Source organism: Musa acuminata, chromosome BXJ3-7 (assembly GCF_036884655.1).
Source record: "Musa acuminata AAA Group cultivar baxijiao chromosome BXJ3-7, Cavendish_Baxijiao_AAA, whole genome shotgun sequence".
Classification (NCBI taxonomy): Eukaryota; Viridiplantae; Streptophyta; class Magnoliopsida; order Zingiberales; family Musaceae; genus Musa; species Musa acuminata.
Genome location: NC_088355.1, coordinates 6,549,217 through 6,567,725, shown reverse-complemented (window position 1 = coordinate 6,567,725; position 18,509 = coordinate 6,549,217). Strand labels below are relative to the sequence as shown.

Genomic DNA, 18,509 nt, shown 5'->3' with positions numbered 1-18,509 from the left:
TATGATTAGAAGTGGTTATATATATATATATAATTTTAAAAAATAAATAATGTAAACGCCGCTATCCTAATAATCCATGTCCGAGCGACGAATTGAAGCATGACTCAAGAAGCGAACTGACAAGACTTACTTGACGTGGCAGGAAGGTGCACGTGTCAAGTTGGTCGTCGTTCGTCAAATCGTGTTAACTCGTGTTAACTGACCGCTTTGTTTGTGGTTTATCTCACTCTCAAGTGGAAAATCCTCAAACGGGTCAAAGGCGGAAAGGAAACCGTCGAGATCCAGTGCTCGTCCCAGATGGCGTGCTCCAACTGCGACCAGTCAACTCTTTCGTGAAGACGATATTTGGTGCGAAAGGCGGCGTGATTTCGGGTTCTTTGACGCCGGATGGCGATAGACGTTGCCGTCCGACGACTCCCCACTCTCATCTTGAATGTGATGTTTCGAAGGTAGGATTGTAGTTCACGTTGCGGCTATTGTGGTTTCTCGTGGACGGGACGACTCCTCTGCTTGCGGTGACGTGTACTGTTCTCCTCCACGTTCTAATTTCTCGGGTTCCCCTCTTTCTTTCCTTCTGCCGGCATTAGAGAATCCCTAAAAGTGGAATTTTCGCGACATTTCTCTGGAAGAGGGCATGGCGGCATCTGCGAACATGGTAGCCTACAAAGTTGTGTTCTTTGCACTAGGTTGTTTCATGCTGGCAACCCTCATCTACACCACTGTGACTGATGGGTCACCTTTCCGAATCGAGCTCTTGACACCGTAAGTTCTCTTTTTGACGATTATACTAATTTTGTTTTCCTGTTCAATTGTGATTGGCACCATGTGTGGTATAAGATTATGATAGATAAGGATATGCATGGTAACAGATCTTGTCATTGTCTCATTTGTAAGGCATGGTGTGTATAATGAACAACAATCTACAATGATGTCTTTGGAATTAGGAATGACTGCTGTTGTACTTGACGTGTGTATAACTGATCCAAAGACAACCTTTTGTTTATGGAACCCTCCATATCTGACAAACTAAAGCTACATGACTTAGTTAATAGGAGTGACAGGAAACTGTCGATTAGGATGTGAGGTCTGGTGATACAGATGTTTCTTGCAAACGATGTTGTGAGTTTTTAAACTCTTCAAAAGGATTTGATGACACTTGAATGGCATTGATATAATACGTGGGTATTGCTTGAGAGTGGGAACCTAAGGCAAAGAAAACAAATTTGAAACATATTGGATAAAATGGGTTAGTGGGGTATGTGGTAAATTTAGATATGGAGGTTCTGTTTCTAAGGTTGTGAATTTAGAGATCAAGAGCAGGCAAGAATGAACTTCTGGACCGAAATATTTAGGAATAATCTATGTTCAACTATTATTATTGCATATGCAATTTCGTGATTAACAATTAGTGTAGAATACATAACCTAATTGCTTTTCATGACCATTTAGTTGGACTAGAAGCACTCGGTTAACTTAAAGCATAATGATTCTCAGAGTAACTTTTAAAGCTAATAACTTACTAATTATTTAAAGCTAATAACTTACTAATTATTAGTTTCTTTCTTCTATATTCTTTTATCTTTTACACCAATGTTCAATGTAATCAACAATATCCGTTTTCTGTAATATGTAAGTAGTGGCAAAAGCAATTTGACTGACTCAAAAAATGAAAAAGAAGAGAAAGGTTGAAGGAATGAAAAGAAGAAGATGAAGGTCAAAGTGAAAGAAAGGCAAAAAAGAAACCTGGAACAATGATTGTGGGATTAGAGGAGATACTTTTGTTATTTTCTACAATTATTCAATTTATTGTCTGTCACCAATGTTGATGTTCATTGTCCATCACTGGGAAAATTAAGAGGAAAGGATATTTAAGATTAATCCCCAATCTATTAGGAAGTAACTATATGATGGTAGAAAAGAGAGATGTTTTGAGATTTATGATTTCATGATTAATATCAGATTTTGTTAATGAAGTTTTTCTTATTTGTCCTTGCATTACCTAACACTTAATCTGATGGTGCTTAAAGAAAAATTGTGATTACAGTTGGTTCCATCACTGTATGCATAGCTGCAGTTGAATAAGTTTTTGAAGTCTCCTCTATTACGTATGTATAATAATTGCCTATTATAAAAAAAAAATCATTGTGTGATTTATAAGAATTATAGAATAGATATGTTGTTTTATTTGTCATTTATTGTTATATTACAGGGTTTTGTGTTCTGCATACCAATTTATGTCTCTTTTCAACTTAAGATATTTTGAGAAATTTGAAGGTAATTTTTTACATGTATAATTGTTATTGTTTCTCAAATATGATTTATAAAATTTTCTAATATTTTTTTATATGATTATTCCGAAATTATCTCTTTAAATATAGAGGTAAGGTTGCATACATTTATCCTATCCAAATCGTATATTAGTGGGAACCATGTGGATTGGTTTGTCCCTATTATTATTATTTTTTTAGTCATTTATTGATTTTAATTTAATTTTCTCGGCTGACTCTGAGCTGACCAACATGGACCAACCGACCTTGTTGATTCCAATTGATCCATTTCCGGTTGATCCTGACATCAATTCTATTCAGTTCTCTTTCTCCATTAAAAAATAGTATGATGAGTAGCATTTTCTGCAGACAAAGACTAACTAGTGACTGCAAAATGCAAAAAACAAAAAAGAAATTGTATTATCATATTTCTATTGCAACAGCCTTACGGATTATAAGTTCAACCCTTGTATTTTATGACATGCATAGACATTTTTCTCAAGTTTCCTTCTAATTAGATGATCCTGTCTTTTAGGGTCAAGAATTATGCTTCCCTTGTTTTAACTAATACCATATCATTTTACATAGGGAACACAATAATATAGATATAGCTAATATCTAAGTACAAATGCTTGGTCATTTAGAAGTGTCTAATATTTTTAGACTGAAAACTCTATTCCAACTTGGAAAATATATTGTGGACTTGGTGTACCATGGTTTACATGTTCACAATGTTTGTTTACATGATTAAGCAGTGCTGTATATATCTATTATTACATAAGTGCATGAAGTATTTGTCAACACAAATATGACTCATTAACTGCATGTTCTTGTCCATATCTGTATATTTATAATTGTGCTTCATTATCTTGTTTAGGTGGATGGTTGCGACGTTGATTGATTTTTATGTTAATGTTGTGGCTATAGTGGTAAGCCCCACAGCTTGATGTTATCTAAAGAACATTATTCTACTTTGCCTTTTTCTATATTATGTTTCCCTGTCATTGAAGCAAAAGACAATAAAAAATTATTTGATCCTATCTTACCGATTAGTCACTTGTTGGTTATTATTAAGTTGGAAATCTACTCAAGATTAACTGCAGAATTTACACTACTATTTTTCTTTGTATACAGAAGGGACTAATATGTAAGGTTTTGGCCCTTTCTCATAAATTTGTGGGATCTGGAAATTTATGGATTTGAGATCTTGTGATTTTTTGTTTTTCAAAATCTTTTGTGTGTTACTTTTTAATCTATCTTATTTTTATTAAGGTTTAGTTTATAGGGAAGACATTTTTACATGTTGCATTGATTCATACCAATCAATGATAACTAATAGATAATTTCAGCCTTTGGATTCTTCACGAGTTTGCAATATGCTTTCTCTAATTTTGAAGTTTAAAATTGTGATTGTGAAAATAACTTGTGCTCTAATTTATCACCAACTCAATCCATGTTGATGACAGTAATTTTGGTGTGCTCTATGATTGAGATATGTGGAAAATGGAACATTATCTCTTTCCATGTTTTAGAAACAAAGGATTTTGTAGATAATCCAAAACTTTAGGGGTCTGCTAAAAAACTAGAAAAAATGGATACTACCAGATTATAGTCCACATGAAGTGCAAAAAGGAAACAAGTTGTAAGAACAAAAACTGAAGTAAAAGAGGATCAACATGGATAGGCTTCTGTATGTCCAATGCTCAATGAGATGAAAAGGAAAGAGAATATTAAATTACAAGACATTTTCAGTCTTTTGTTTATTTTCTGTTTTCAAACATGGTAGACTGCAAAAGTTGAATTGAAAGGTCTCTTTTTCTGCTACACAATTGATTTCTAAAAAGAAAAAAACTTTTACTTTCTACTTTCTTTGATGCTTTCTTTCTTTGACATCAAAAGAAATGCAAAGAAAAAAATTCTCTTATTTTGGTTCTTCTTGGTCTCGTAGGCTTTAAGTAGCGAGTCAATTGCAATGATTTAAAAACCAGATGAACCTGTTTGCACTGATGAGTATTTATTGGACCATTAGAAACAAGACGCAAAAATTGACCATTACCTCTTGCTAACCCTACCAAACCAGGCTTAGTATCTGGTTTTAATGACTAAAACCAGGGGTATCGGATAGAAAGCCTACCACTCAATACCCACATCTTTTCTGTACTTTTTAAAACTTTGGCAACTCTTTATTTTTTTAATTTTTCCTTCTTTTCCTCATGTTCCTCACATTCTCCCTTTCTTTCTCTTGTTGGTCAGTCTCCCCATTTTCATCCTTGCACCCTCGCCACCATCATTTCACCACCTTGTCATCGTCATCCTGTCGCATCACTGTTTTCTCTCCTTCGATCCAATATACCTCCTCCTTTTCCTTTGCTTCTTCTCCTCTTCCACCATCGCCTTGTCCATCTTCTCTTCATCTGCTTCCTTTTTCCTTTTCTTTCTTCTCCTTCTTATTCTCTGTCAATGTCCTCCTCCCCTCTTCTCTCCCTCTTTTCACCAGTATGCCAGCACACCGTTTGTTGATGCATAGGTATATGATGGACCCATATTGGTCTGACTAGCGACCGGTATGGGTCTTGAACAGAAACTTGAAACCTTGGTCAGTTTCTATTAATGACCGGACCTATACTAACAAATTGCCTAATGATAAATGTTTTTAGTTTTCTTCTTCTTTGTAGTTTAAGTTGCTTTGTTTATTAGTGTCATAATGGGGATAGCCTACTGCAAAAAGCAAATATGTTTTGTTACAATTATTAGTTATAATAGTTTGCAGTTCACTAAATAGTCTTGACTCTTGAGCTCATACATTGTGACAAGACTCATGAATCAATATGGTTTCAACTACAGGTGAACACATGAAAAATGGAGTAGCTCATACCATGCAAACTAATATAAGTTTTACATTTCTGACACCTGTAATGCTTATAATTTTAGTGTTAATTATTCAATAAACTAAAATCCAGTAAAAATGTTTAAAATATAAATGGTATGTTTATCTACAAAGTAACTTAGTTACACTTAATGTTAACTAATTGATAATTTAGAATGATGCCTCAATGCATGAACATCTTGGCTTTGCTCGTGCCCGTTGTCTTGTTGATACAAGGATTCATAACATGCTGTCACCACAAGGAAGGTGACATGACTGCGTATGAAATAGTGCCAGCATAGATGTTTGGGCTCACAATTGTTGTACATGGTACATCTTGTATTGTATCACTTCCGCATTGTATAAGTGGTCCCCTAAAGGGAAAGCTTGACATTTTGTTTTTTACATGAAAGTGGAGGGAATGAGAGTTTACATATTGGTTTGCTTCTTGTTGTAAAACCATTTTTGATATGAAGCACTTTGGAGCTTCTGCCTCCATTTTACTTTAGCATGTGACATCATTTGTTCACCTAAATCTGCATCCATATTTTGTTCTAACAACTCAAATAACATTCTAAAATAAACTTAAAAAAGTAATTTTGGGACAATGATAACAAATTATTTTAATTGATATTATTAGGTGAGGTCAAGATCTTGAGCAACAAAGAGTTTTAGTAATTTCCTATGTGCTCGGAGATGGGTATGGGATGTGGAGTATGATACCAATCCTTGTGCCCAAGATGATCATTGCTCTAACATAGGATATGTGTGTACGGTATAAAAGGGTTAAAAAAAAATATAGGTATGGTATATGGGTCCAAATTAAAATATTTCAAAATATAATTTTGAAATATTTAAAACTTAAACTCTATGATTATGTATTTGTCTATTTTGGTTTCTAGTACTACTTAAGTAATTTGAAATAATTTGACAATTCTAAAACTATATCAGATCTAAATATGGGTTTATTCTGAATCTATTTTATTTTCTTCTCTTCTCTTTTCCTTTTTTTCTTTCCTTTTCACTTCTCTTTTTCCTTATTCACATTGGTTAACTACTGCTGCGATTGTTCTTCTTCATTTCTTCCTTGCTGGTTGCAGACTGGCTGGTGGATCAAATCAATGGATTCTGGTTAAATCCATCTGGTTTTGAGCATGACTGACCCATACCCAGTACCCAATATCCGCTCCGATGCTGTGTAGTTTTGATTTAAGTATGGTGGGTTGGACAGAATAGTTAGAACATCATAAACAATATTCATTATAATTTAGAGCATTTGCAACTGGAAGTATATATTTTTTTGTTGTCTTAGAATAAAAATAATATAGAAGTATCTAGACAAACATTTAGATCACTGAAACTACACAAGATACTAGTTAATGGCTGTCATGATCCTAATGCTAGATCTATTGGCTCTTGTGACATGTCATGAAATAAAAAAGACTTAAATGGCATTTTAAAACAGATGTTTTAGCAAGAATGTTTTTCTAATTAAAGAGAATTAGGGACAAGAAGGATTGTGTGCATAGGACATGAACATTTTTGCTTGCCCAACACTCATCTAGTGAGCCAAAGCTGGAAAACCATCTTGTCTGATAGTAATACCTGCTGATGTAGGTTTCAAATATGATTCTGTTTTTAATCTGTAAAATGTTGTGAAGAGAACAGATAATATATCTGCTGCACAGCAAGGCTACAACAAGACACAAATAGTCGATCATTAGACTGTAATGAATTGACTTGAAGGACTCAATTACAGGAAATCAGTAAAAGTTCTTGAATCAAGTATATGTCTAACAGTTCTACTGTTAGTCGATAGTGTTATTTTGTATGTCTTATCGTCATGTTTAATCACTCTATAATGGTGAACAACTGAACACATTCTAGTATCCTTTAGCTTTTGATAATTGGTCTAACAACCAAAATAGTTTTGTAACTTTGTTAACTATTAAGTGCTTTAATGTTGCATATCCTTGCTGCATGAAAGAGCGTACCTATTTCAATATGAGACTTCTTAAGATGAAATTTGGCTATTTCTTTAATGCAGACATGTCTTGTATTCAGAGTGTTGAGACTTCAAATAGAGGCAGTTGTTTCCAGAATGATCATTGTAGGCTTTTGTGAGAAGCACTAACTTTTAGAATAAGTGTGTTTACAGGAAGAGAACTTTTTACTCATCAGTTTATCCAGAAATCTGTGTTGTGTCTACATGGGAAATGCAATGCAGCCCAATATTTTAAGCTCTTATGATATGTCTAATTATATACATGGTATTTTTTCTTAGCAAATATATTGCATCCAGTCCAAGAATTTGTTGTTCTTACGCTATCGTGTTTTTTGTATCATGGTAGGCTTGGGTTGCATACAAAGAACCAACCTGGATGAAAGCTTTTTTATGGGTGATTCTGTTAGTATGTTTTGGCAGGTATCTTTGTTTCATATTTGGTGCAAAATCATATCACATTCTCTATGTCTGATTTCATGAAACATTGGGATTATATATTTTACTTAAATTTGCTGTAATAATGATTATTGTACCAATTTGTTGATAAGTAAATGTTATCTTTTCTACAGAGCGAGGGTTGAAATACCAGTTCTGAGAACATAACAAACTTGTACGGTATTGGTATAGCAGGGTACCATTTGAAATAAAACAATTAAAATCAAAATTAAACAACATTGTATTGGTATCGAGCTATATATTTCATTACTGGTACTTAGTTGGACTGGTGCATAGCATTTGGTAGGTACCAGTCTAACTGAAATTTAAATTCTTACTTAAGAATTAAGCGTATATATGTTTTTTTTGAGTGATCTCACCATATAGTCATGTTTTCCCATGATTAAATGGACACTTTGGAATTTTTCTTTGTTATCTTTGGTTTTCAAACAGCATGGATGTTTGATTCTTATTTGTTGCCAATATAATACTTTTTTTTAGTATCTTTTTCTCTTTAATGGTAATTATCTATATTCTGGAATACTTGTTTTTTTGGAATTACCTATCAGAGAGTGGATTATGAATGGATATATTTCTACTGCAACAGTCCACTTCCCCTTTCCATTAAAAGCATGTTTTAATATTATTCTATGAAGATCTTTCTGTGCACCTCTCTTAGTGTTCTAGTTTGGAAAGTCATTGTTCTACCTATATTATGTTGAAGTAATCAAATTTCAAACAACATATTTGGTCTTCCATAGACTTGGTGCATCATGAGCTGATACTTTCTTTTCTTTGTTTTCCTTTTCAGCTTAGCAACATGTGCTTATATCACTCTGAAACTGTTCAATATTACATCTCAACATCTACAAGATCCTGTAAGCCAACTCTTGTTGAGGTATAACATCAACGTATTTAGAAGTTTCTCCTATTTAATTCTAATGAATCATACAGAAGTTTCCATGCATGGAACCTCAAGTGTTGGTATTTTGACTTCACTTCTACTCTGTTTTTTTTTTCTTTTCATTTTTGGGAAGTGGTGGTGGTGGTAGTCGTGTAGAGCGGTCCTGCTATATACGGAGGGTTGAATGTGTGCAGTCTCACAAATTAAGCACATTGAAAAGGGCTTTATAAGAAATGCAAAGGATATAAGTGAATTTAGATGCAATTGTTTGAGATAATATTATAAAATACTTTTTGAGTGCAAAAATGTAGCATCAGTTTTTGCTAATTCTGTATGAGTCTTGAACCTCCAAAATGCAAATATGAATAATCTTGGCTCCTCTCAATAATTTGTGAAGGAAAAATATAATAATGTGACAGTACTCGTTAAAATTACCATTAGAAAAATTCCAAGAAGAACCAAATCGAGGCTTAAGACTTTTTAGTACAATTATTCCGTAATTTGCAATTCATAATGTGGTTGTGGCACGAGGAACTTTTTACTGCACATTTTCCTTGGTGATATCTTTTTTTTCTTTGTTTTGTTATATCTATTATCGTGTATATTTCTTTTGCATTCAGGAAGGATCATGAACATAATGTCAAGTGCTCTTCTATTATGATTGGGAGAGTTCTCTTCAGCACTTTGGGTATAGTTGTTTTAGTAGTAGTTGTTTATACCGTAATTACGGATGGACTTCCTTTCAGGACAGAGTTGTTGACACCGTAAGCATTTATCTGCACCTTCTTTTTGTATTCCTCTTCCTAATTAGCTTTTAATGGTTTTTCTACATGTTTTGACAAATATTTAATTATTTCTTGACGTATATATGCTTGACCTGCAACGTAATGTTCAGCACTGCAGATAAATTTTTTTTATCAGTATTAGTAAAAATGTTAAGATGATGATATTTATCTTGATAAGCTATCTCTGGAAGCAAAAATAAATCTCTTGATATGTTTAAATGTTAAAAATTATATATTGTTGACAATATGATTGGTCATCATAAAGAACCTAACATGTTACACTTTACTGATTAAACTATTAAACTGTGTTGGTTTAACCAGATGCGAATTTACAAGCATAAGTTCAAGTGTTTGAGTCTTGGTCTGGTACTGGTTTTGGTAATCTACCGAACCGCTATGTTGTCAGTGTACTGGTGGTACATTGACCTATATTACCTGATATCAGTAGAAGAAATTATTAAAAGTTCAAATATTAATTGGTGTTAGACGATATGTTTAGATATTGGTCCTTGTGCGGACCGATAAAATATCAGTCCATATGCACCGCATTGATTAGTATTTGAAATCATGTGCAAGATATCAAATATGGTACCAGACCCATATGGTCCTTGGATGAATTGGTATGGTTCGATACAAACTGGTATACTGTTACATGGTATACCAACCTACCAGTTGCCACAGGTTTGGCTAGTCCGGATCAACCAGATCCAAATAAGAAACCGTAGTTTAGGATGAACTCTACCTAATTAGAGCAAAAATAATTAAATATAAGTGGATTTTGGTTATAAAATAATGAATAATTAATCAAAAGCAATTTCAGAAATAAATTACAAACTTTATTGTTTTGATCAAAACAAGTTTCATCACCAAGAAGTTAACCTATTACGCTATACAGATCAAAGTATGTTTTCTTCATCTTTATTAACCTATGTTGGTTTCTTCAGATGAAAATTTACAAGAAGTTCAATGTTTTTAATCTTGGTACGGTACTGGTTTTGGTGTACCTCAAAGGCCCGCCTCTAAAGTGTATTTTTTGTCTAAATCAACCGATTTTGGCCTAAACTAGCTGACTAAGTCACCAGTTTAACAAACTAAATTGGTTATGATAATTTTTAATGTAAAACTTGATTGAAATCTTTCATGGGCTAAGGTATCAGTTTGACTTTCCCACTGTGCAAGCAATGATGATAAGGAAAAAGACCTCTACAGGGTAAGGTAGAGAAAAAGGAAGAAGAAAGGTCAGTTATTTCATCTCTACCCTCCTTGTTTTATGTTAACTAATGCAGGACATGATCCTGAAGGGGCTCTTATAGCAAGATACATATTCATATTTTCAAGGATTTTATAATGGTGGAAGAGAAAAGAGGGAGGGAGAAGATAATTCCTAGAGTTATCCTTATTCCTAAGTGTCAAACAAAGAAGTCCTGGCCTTACATTTGATGTGCCTCACATACAGATGATAACTCATATCAGTTGCACATGATGAGAGAGAGTTAAATTTTGACTGATTCAACCATGTCCTTGAATATAATCCTTTCTTCCTTTATATAGTTCTGCGAAGGACAAGAAAAGTAAAATTCAATGAAGAAATAATAGCTTCTAAAATCAAGCACTAACCAGATCAAGCATCCCATCTGTTATTCTTATGAGATTTTCTTTCAGTGGCATAAAATTCAAAATAAGAAAAATATAAAAATATTTTATAAAGTAAACAAGATATATGCATTTTTTCCTGATCGATACCAATCAATGTTCCACCAGTATGGTGATACCGCACTGGTTTGGTCGGAAATAGATGGGTTCAATACTTGAATCTAATTCATTGCTTATAATGACAACTCAATCAATTATTTCTCATAATTGTTGCACCTCATGTGTCACATGAAATTTATAGCCAATGGTAGCTCAACCCCTAAATATATAAGTATTACACAATTTTCTAGGAGCAAAACATCCAACAGTGGACATAATTTGAATTAAAAGAGGGTTCCTGTTTTCTTGTCTTGCATCTGCGTTTAAAGTTAGATTCTCTTTTACATCTTAAAAAATTTCATAAATCCAGCTTGATTCATTTTAGATTTGTTATATTTGCTCGTGTTTTATATTGAATTATGCTTTCTAAAATGAATTATGATTGCTGCTTTATAATATATGCATATATCTGTCTTTGACTTGATTGGCTCCTATAATTTGCACATCAAGGTTCTTTAATCATAAATCTTTAAGAATTTTAATAAACAAGGTTCTAGTGATGTTAGCATTGTTATGTCTTCTCTTGTTAGATATCAAGATATGCCTACTAAAACTAATGGTAGAGTTGTTATAAAACCTTTATAGGTGGATGGCTGCAACCTTAATTGACTTCTATATCAATGTCTTTGCTATATCGGTAAGTCAATGTCTTACATGACTTTTGCTGAACATTTGTGACATTCTAAGTGTTTTTTAATTGTAGATATGTGTTTAAAATTCGTTACTATCCATCTTGAAAGAGAACTTTTTGAGAAATTTGGAAGTTAGGATCATTAATTTTCTAGCTGCTTGGGTTGATACAGAACTTGACATGTATATAAGTAAATGTGTGCATGAGCAATACACATTTTATGACTTTCCAGATGCTGTATTGTAGATCTTGTGTTTGGATTCATGCACTTAAAGATTGAATTAGGTATTAAATGTTTTTACATATTATTTTTGTATTTTAATATATTTTTATTGGAGTATATTACTTTAATTTTTATTTAATGAGACCACTTGCATTTAAGAACCTAATTATCTTGTTCTTTTACCTAATTATCTTGTTACATGATAGTTTTCATTGCATAAGAAAATGTCAAATTATAATGCAGAAACATATCCATGCATCTAATTCAAAGACAAGATACCAAACAAACCTGCATCTAGGGGTGGTAAAAGTATCTGGTCCAACCCAAATAAAGATTTGGTCAAACTGAAAACTGTCAGACCAAAATGTATCCTAGACCTGCTTTCCAGATATATTGTTCAAACCCTGAACTTGATTCTTTTCCCCAAGCTACCCAAACTGACATGGTTGTTCTAGTATTTTTGAAGACTACTCAATTTGACATAGTGGATTTCACTATTGCTATGGTCTTAGAGGACGATGATGGTACTATGGTGATATAATTTAACACCCTCAGTTTTTTTGCACATCAGAAAGGGAGGAGATTTCAATTGGTTTCTAAGGGTCGGATAGATGTACTATTATTAGCCTGAGCTTAGTTATGGTCTGATGTTTCAGGTATTGGAACTGTGCCTATCCCGACCAGGCTGATACTAACTGACACGTGCTAAGTGTATTGACAAATGGTATGCCTGCATGGGTCAGGTGCCCTTTCAAAGCCCTTAGAAAACCCTATTTTGTGGATGTTTCCTACCTAATATTGTCAACATTTATATGATTTAAGTGGTTCAAGTCTACAATACAATATATATTGCATTTAAACATGTCTTGGTTCCTTTCTTTGTTGTATCTCAGGTAGGTCATCTGATTTCTCTTAAAGTTTTGCTTAAAAGATTTTGCTGGAAACCAACATGAACAAATAAACTCTTTTCTTGTTATGGCATGAAATAAGTGTTGCATAATCACTTTACAGTCCCAGAAGGTCCCTGCCAAGACAACATTTAAATTTTAAAGTTTAAACTGTACTGAGGTTATTGATCTTGGTGATGTGATTACAATCTTGACGACATATTATGGCTTTGTTTTAAATAGCTGATGCTGATTTTGTGCATTGTTGATTAACAAAGAACCTAATTTTCATGAGATAATTGTGTCAAATATCATGTCTCAGTATTAAAGTTGCAAAGCATGTATGCATCAATTTGAAAATCTGATCATGTGAATTTGCACTTTAAGGCTGCATGAAGTTAAGGTGTATTAGTCTGGTTAACAGTGGCTTCACAATAATTTATAGGTTACCTGAAACTTTTGTGTAGTTATCTGTTAATTGGTTTTGTTTGGGTAAATGAAATTGTTGGTTCTGAAGTTGTTGAGCATGTATTTATTGTACAGTCTGTGCAAATGTATACTTCTCTAGTAATCCCATTTTTACAGAGAAAAAATGATCTCTGTTATTGTTTACCAGGTATGGGTTGTTCACAAGGAGTCAACTTGGATCAGTGCATTCTTCTGGATCTGTTTGTTGATATGCTTTGGCAGGTATGTATCTGAATATAAAGGTTTTTATTGCCATTACTCCTAAATCCTAATCATATATTAGCAAAAAAGTGATGATATCTGTATGTATAAATTTCTTTGCATTAGGTAAGTGTCTAATAATCTGAAAATAAATTACCCAAATAGTCAAGGATTGCAACAACTTTCCTATTGTTTATTGGACGTACTAGTCTCCTTTTGAAACGATATGGTTCACATATCATACCATACCTGAGTCTGAGTTTAACGCCCTGATTAGTCCTATATTGGAAGTGGGCAAGACTAAGATTGGCTTATAAGGGTTTGATGAGTGTACTACTATACTTCAACTTAAGCATTTTGACCAGTGATTTAGGTTCAACGAAGTTGACAGGCTAGTTAGCCCATCATGCCTGAGTCTTAACAAATGATATCAGAGTCGACTTAGTATTGGGGCATCGTGAGTGACTCGAGTAGGAAAGGGCTACCCGTGAATGAATTCAGAGACTCGTTATGGTGTGGAGCCACCATTGGACTATGACTCACATGCACTATGCTAGAGTTTGATTTGGGCTTTGTTGGGCCCTGATGAGGATATCAAGCTCTTGAGTGGGTGAGATTATAACATCCCGTAAGACTAAGATTGACTTATAAAGGTCTGATGAGTGTACTGCTATCAACTTTACCTTAAGTATTTTGGCCATGATTTGAGTTCAACAAAGTTGATTGGCTAGTTAGCTCATTAGGCTCGACATGCTTAATATGGTTGGGTTTGACTAAGAGTGCTAGATCAAATGACAATTTCTCTTCCACTTATATTGTCTATCATTTCTCTTCCACTTATATTGACTATTTTGGAGGATTACACATCACAGTCATCACCTATAATGGATGTCTAATAAGATGTATATGATTGTTTGGGATAATAATAACATATCATGAGTACAATATCTCTATAAAAAATAACGTTGCAATAACTTAATAAGTCAAATAAAAATTCACAATACATCTTAACATGTTTCAAAGACAATAGATCAAGTATTCAGAGCAATAAAATCCAACCTTACCATTATAGAACCACCTCAAGATCGTGTTCGGGGTTTGAGGGCTTATTGGCAACTCCATCGGATTCTAATTATATCTAACATATTCTTGGTACTGGTTTTATATTATATTATTCAGATAGATTTAATGACTACTGGTTAGTGTACGTGGATAAACTTTAAAATTCTGCTAAGTAATAGACTCGATCTAAGATTAGTTGAGTTTGAGTTGTGAACATGTATGAACCTATGCCGAATAGTATTGACTTGTTTTATCATATCCATACTGAATGGTCAGGGATTGTTGTACCACCCGAAATGGTATGGTTTCGGTGGTACGTACCAATCTGGGTGTGGACCGATAAGCGGACCACCCCCTTTCGGGCGATCTACATTAAAATAATAAAAATAAATAAAAAATGATGGGCCCCAATCCATTTCAGCGTTAAAAAAAAGCATATTAGGGCTCTTCTAGCATCCAAAGCCGTGACACTGCCTTTTTGCCGCTGTAGCAACACTACCTCTTTGTTGATTCGCCACTATGATGCTACATTGGTGTTGCCTCTTCATCACTTCACCACTATGATGCTGTAGCAATGCTTGCCTCTTCGACGCTTCGCCGTTGCGATGCTGCAGCGATACCGCCTCTTCGCCGTTGTGATGCTATTGCTTCCCTTTGACGCTATCGTTGCTTCCATGGTATTTCTGCACTTCTCCTTTTCTTTCTTCTTTCTTCTTCCTTTCTCCTTCCTCCTATGTTCCTCCAATGGACCTTCCTCTTCAACCTCTTTTTCTTCCTCGTCAAAACATCGGTACGCACCAACATACCATGTGTCGGTACACCGGTACAGAGTGACACGTGCCATGCCGTCGGTCAGCCGACACACCGGCTCGAACCGGCTAGTCAAACCTTGATTGGTACAAATCCATATTGGTTGTTATTATATTTTGGAACAGGATAATATCATGGGTAAGTTGGTCGACATCTTGATATTTCATCAGAGTGGTGCATATTTCCTATATCAATTTTCACTACAATCTATAACTGATTGATTATTAAAATATTATTTGATTTTAGTGTAAGGGTTACCCATACTTTACTCTCCCCTAAAACATCACTACCCAAAGGACTATGGAAACAAAACTGAGAATAGCCACTAGAAGATTGTTGTTGTCTTATCGATACTTAGTTCTAAGGTTTTTAAACCTTATCGTATCGTTCGGTACGGGCAGTACGTACCAGTCCGCCAGTAGACCGGCACGCGGACCGCTCGCTACCAGGCAGTACCAGGGGAGGAGGGCATCCAAGCGGAGAAGGGCGACCAAGCGGAGGAGGGTGACCCAGCGGACCACCTGCTACCGGGCGGTGGTAGTGGACGAGGGCGACCAAGCGGTGGGCGTCGACATGGAAGGTGATAGGAGAAGAGAGAGAGAGAGAGAGAGAGAGAGAGAGAGAGAGAGAGAGAGAGGGTTTTGCGTCTTGAGGCCGGATTGGTGCGTGGGAGGGCGGCGAAGTTCATCGGGAGGGATGCGATGGCAGCGGAGGAGGGCGACCAAGCGGCGGGCATTGACGTGAAAGGTGATGGGAGGAGCAGGAGAGAGAGAGAGAGAGAGAGGAAAGGAGAAAGCGTGGGGGAGGGATAGGGTTGTGCGTCTCGAGGCCGGACGAGTGCGTGGGAGGGTGCCTGAGCTTGTCGGGAGGGATGTGACGGCAGTGGAGGAAAGCGACCAAGCGGTGAGCGTCGACACGGAAGGTGATGGGAGCAAGAGAGAGAGAGAGAGAGAGAGAGAGAGAGAGCGAGCGAGGGGGTGGGATGGGGTTTGTCTCGAGGTCGCTCGACTATCAATGTTTGCAGACGTAAAGTAAATATGATAACCATACAAATATTACTTGTTAGGGTGCTGCCTTTGTAAGAGTTCAGATTATGTCCAAGAAAAATATGCTAATATGAGATGTAGAATAGCTTTGCTACCTTCTTTATTGTTGATTCCTCCCACTTGCATGACAGTTCTGGTGAAGGCATTATCATTAGAATCTTGGCGTACCACTCGGCATGCCGATACCGTACTGTACTGAGCAAGACTCGATACGTCGGTACGGTACGAAATTAAAAACCTTGCTTGATACATTCAAAAAGAGCTTCTAGCTTTGAAAATCTCTCACCTTCTGATTAATCTCCCTTCATTTTTTTAATACTCTTTGTAAGTTGAGAAACTCCGCCTATAAACCTATGAAGTGAATTCCATTTAACCTTTGTAACTGACCCATCGGATTTATGTGTCTGGTTTACATACAAATATGTTGATTTGTTGCTGGTTGGGCTAGGTTCTCATAAGGACACCTTGACTCTAGTCATGGACCTTCAAATTAACACATGGTAAATGTACTCAAGATCATAGTAGCCTAAACAAAGTTACTAAAGCCAAAGGACTGAGCCCACCACCGAAATGTCTACATCTTAGGTGTTAACCCGACTGATAAAACCTACTTCTTAAGTCTGGTCGTCACCCATCCTCTGCAAAATCTAACCTCCCATCTAGATGACCTCACCCTCTCATCCACACCTAAATCTTTTGACAACAATGAGACTACAAAAATGAAAGACAGTTGTGGGAGATGGTGAGTAGAAGAGCGAAGGGAGAAGATGGAAGGGAGAAGAACAAATGCAAGGTAAGATGCCAGCAATATCTCCTGAGCTGTAATAAGCCTCTCTAACAGCACAGCATCAACATATACCAGCGAACTGGGAAGCCAAGCCACTGCTACCTTCATGGCTGGATGCTATAGTGGAGTGTTGATAAATACTATTCCAATGGGTCTATGAATGTTTATAAACTTTAAAGGAGTATCTATGACATTATAAGTTTGTGGAAATGGAACTATGAAATTTGACGTTATACTTTCAATATCTTCTTCATGTGCATCAAAGGATTGGTAACCTGTTGTTTGTGTTATTTCCTTATATTCATTACTGATATTGATGTCTTCATTGTTTTCCTGCTTCAGTATCACAACGTGTGCTTACATTGTCATTCAACTTCTCCGGCTCTCATTGGAAGATCCAATGTACCATGTTTTGTTGGACTCCCGCAGCAAGCATGGAAGTACATCCGCCAAGTAATTTTCAAATGCTTCTGGGCAGGTCATTCACTTTTTCTGTTGGCCTTAATATTGTGACTTGCTGGAATTGCTTAATGTCATCATTGATCTTATCTGCCAAAACATCGACAGAAACAAAATTAGCATAAACTTATAAGATTTAACCAACTTCTGCATTCATATTCATGGGGTGCTGTTGTAAAAATTTAACCGACCTAAAACTTCTGTTGTGCAGTGTCCTTTGTGATATTTAAACTAGTTATCATTGTTTGGGATGATAAATGAGCTGCCGCATATGGAAGTGTTTGAAAATTTGTTCAATGGTCCTGTTAAATGAGTATCTTATAATTTGTGACTAAAGAAGAGAATGATGTTAGTCAGCTTTTGTGCTACCTCTCTGAAGTGTATTTATCAATTTTACCAAACTTTTGTGTTACTAAATTTTCTTTAAGTTGTTAAAGAAGTGAATTGTTTTGAAACCTTATTGGATCAGGCAACTCAGCATTTATTATATATTGAGGAATATAAGACTTGCGACTGTTTGTATAAATGAATGTCTTTAAGAAACAATTAATGAATCTCTATTTGGTTATGTCAGTTGTAAGACCTATTTACTAATAAACTCTTCTCCTGCACTCTTGTTATCCTTCTACAGGAAGGATTAGTTGGCTAACGTGTATGGAGTGACCGACTGCGGTTTGCCTCGTGTGTGTGTGTATATGGAGTGACCGATTAAAGTATTTAACTACAAAATCTGAGTCTTCGGAATTTTCTGTTGCCAATCAACTGATTTGTGACTGTTGAAAAAATGTTCATTATTACGGCATCTGGATTTGTGACTGTTAAAAAAATGTTCATTCTTTTCTTTTATAAACCTGCATCTGGACATGTTTGATCATTATTTCATTCGTCGAACATGTAGTCTGTTTAGATGAAGAAGAGCTA

The 18,509-nt window shown here is 35.3% G+C and overlaps 1 protein-coding gene across 3 annotated transcripts; it reads left to right on the top strand.

Moving 5' to 3' along the window:
- The first annotated feature begins 274 nt into the window (after nucleotides 1–274).
- On the top strand, nucleotides 275–18,462 carry LOC135643575 (uncharacterized). Of its 3 annotated transcripts, XM_065160689.1 has the most exons (10): nucleotides 275–449; nucleotides 588–762; nucleotides 3,145–3,196; nucleotides 7,485–7,558; nucleotides 8,385–8,471; nucleotides 9,098–9,241; nucleotides 11,600–11,651; nucleotides 13,372–13,445; nucleotides 17,472–17,582; nucleotides 18,220–18,462. In XM_065160689.1, the coding sequence occupies exons 2-10, from the start codon at nucleotides 635–637 to the stop codon at nucleotides 18,227–18,229; spliced, it is 732 nt and encodes a 243-aa protein (XP_065016761.1). In that variant the 5' UTR covers nucleotides 275–449; nucleotides 588–634; the 3' UTR covers nucleotides 18,230–18,462. The 3 variants fall into 3 exon arrangements, with proteins under 3 accessions (XP_065016761.1, XP_065016762.1, XP_065016763.1); XM_065160690.1 differs by lacking the exon at nucleotides 275–449 and having other exon boundaries at nucleotides 505–762; nucleotides 17,472–17,607; nucleotides 18,220–18,392; XM_065160691.1 differs by lacking the exons at nucleotides 275–449; nucleotides 18,220–18,462 and adding an exon at nucleotides 17,800–17,944 and having other exon boundaries at nucleotides 505–762; nucleotides 17,472–17,607.
- The last annotated feature ends 47 nt before the right edge of the window (nucleotides 18,463–18,509 follow it).

What these genes read in the sequence shown, in the direction of transcription:
- LOC135643575 (XM_065160689.1), top strand. Translation starts at nt 635, where the DNA reads ATGGCGGCATCTGCGAACATGGTAGCCTACAAAGTTGTGTTCTTTGCA. An exon ending in TTAATGTTGTGGCTATAGTG is followed by an intron (nt 3,197 to 7,484) that starts GTAAGCCCCACA and finishes GTATCATGGTAG; the next exon opens with GCTTGGGTTGCATACAAAGA. An exon ending in AGGACAGAGTTGTTGACACC is followed by an intron (nt 9,242 to 11,599) that starts GTAAGCATTTAT and finishes AAACCTTTATAG; the next exon opens with GTGGATGGCTGCAACCTTAA.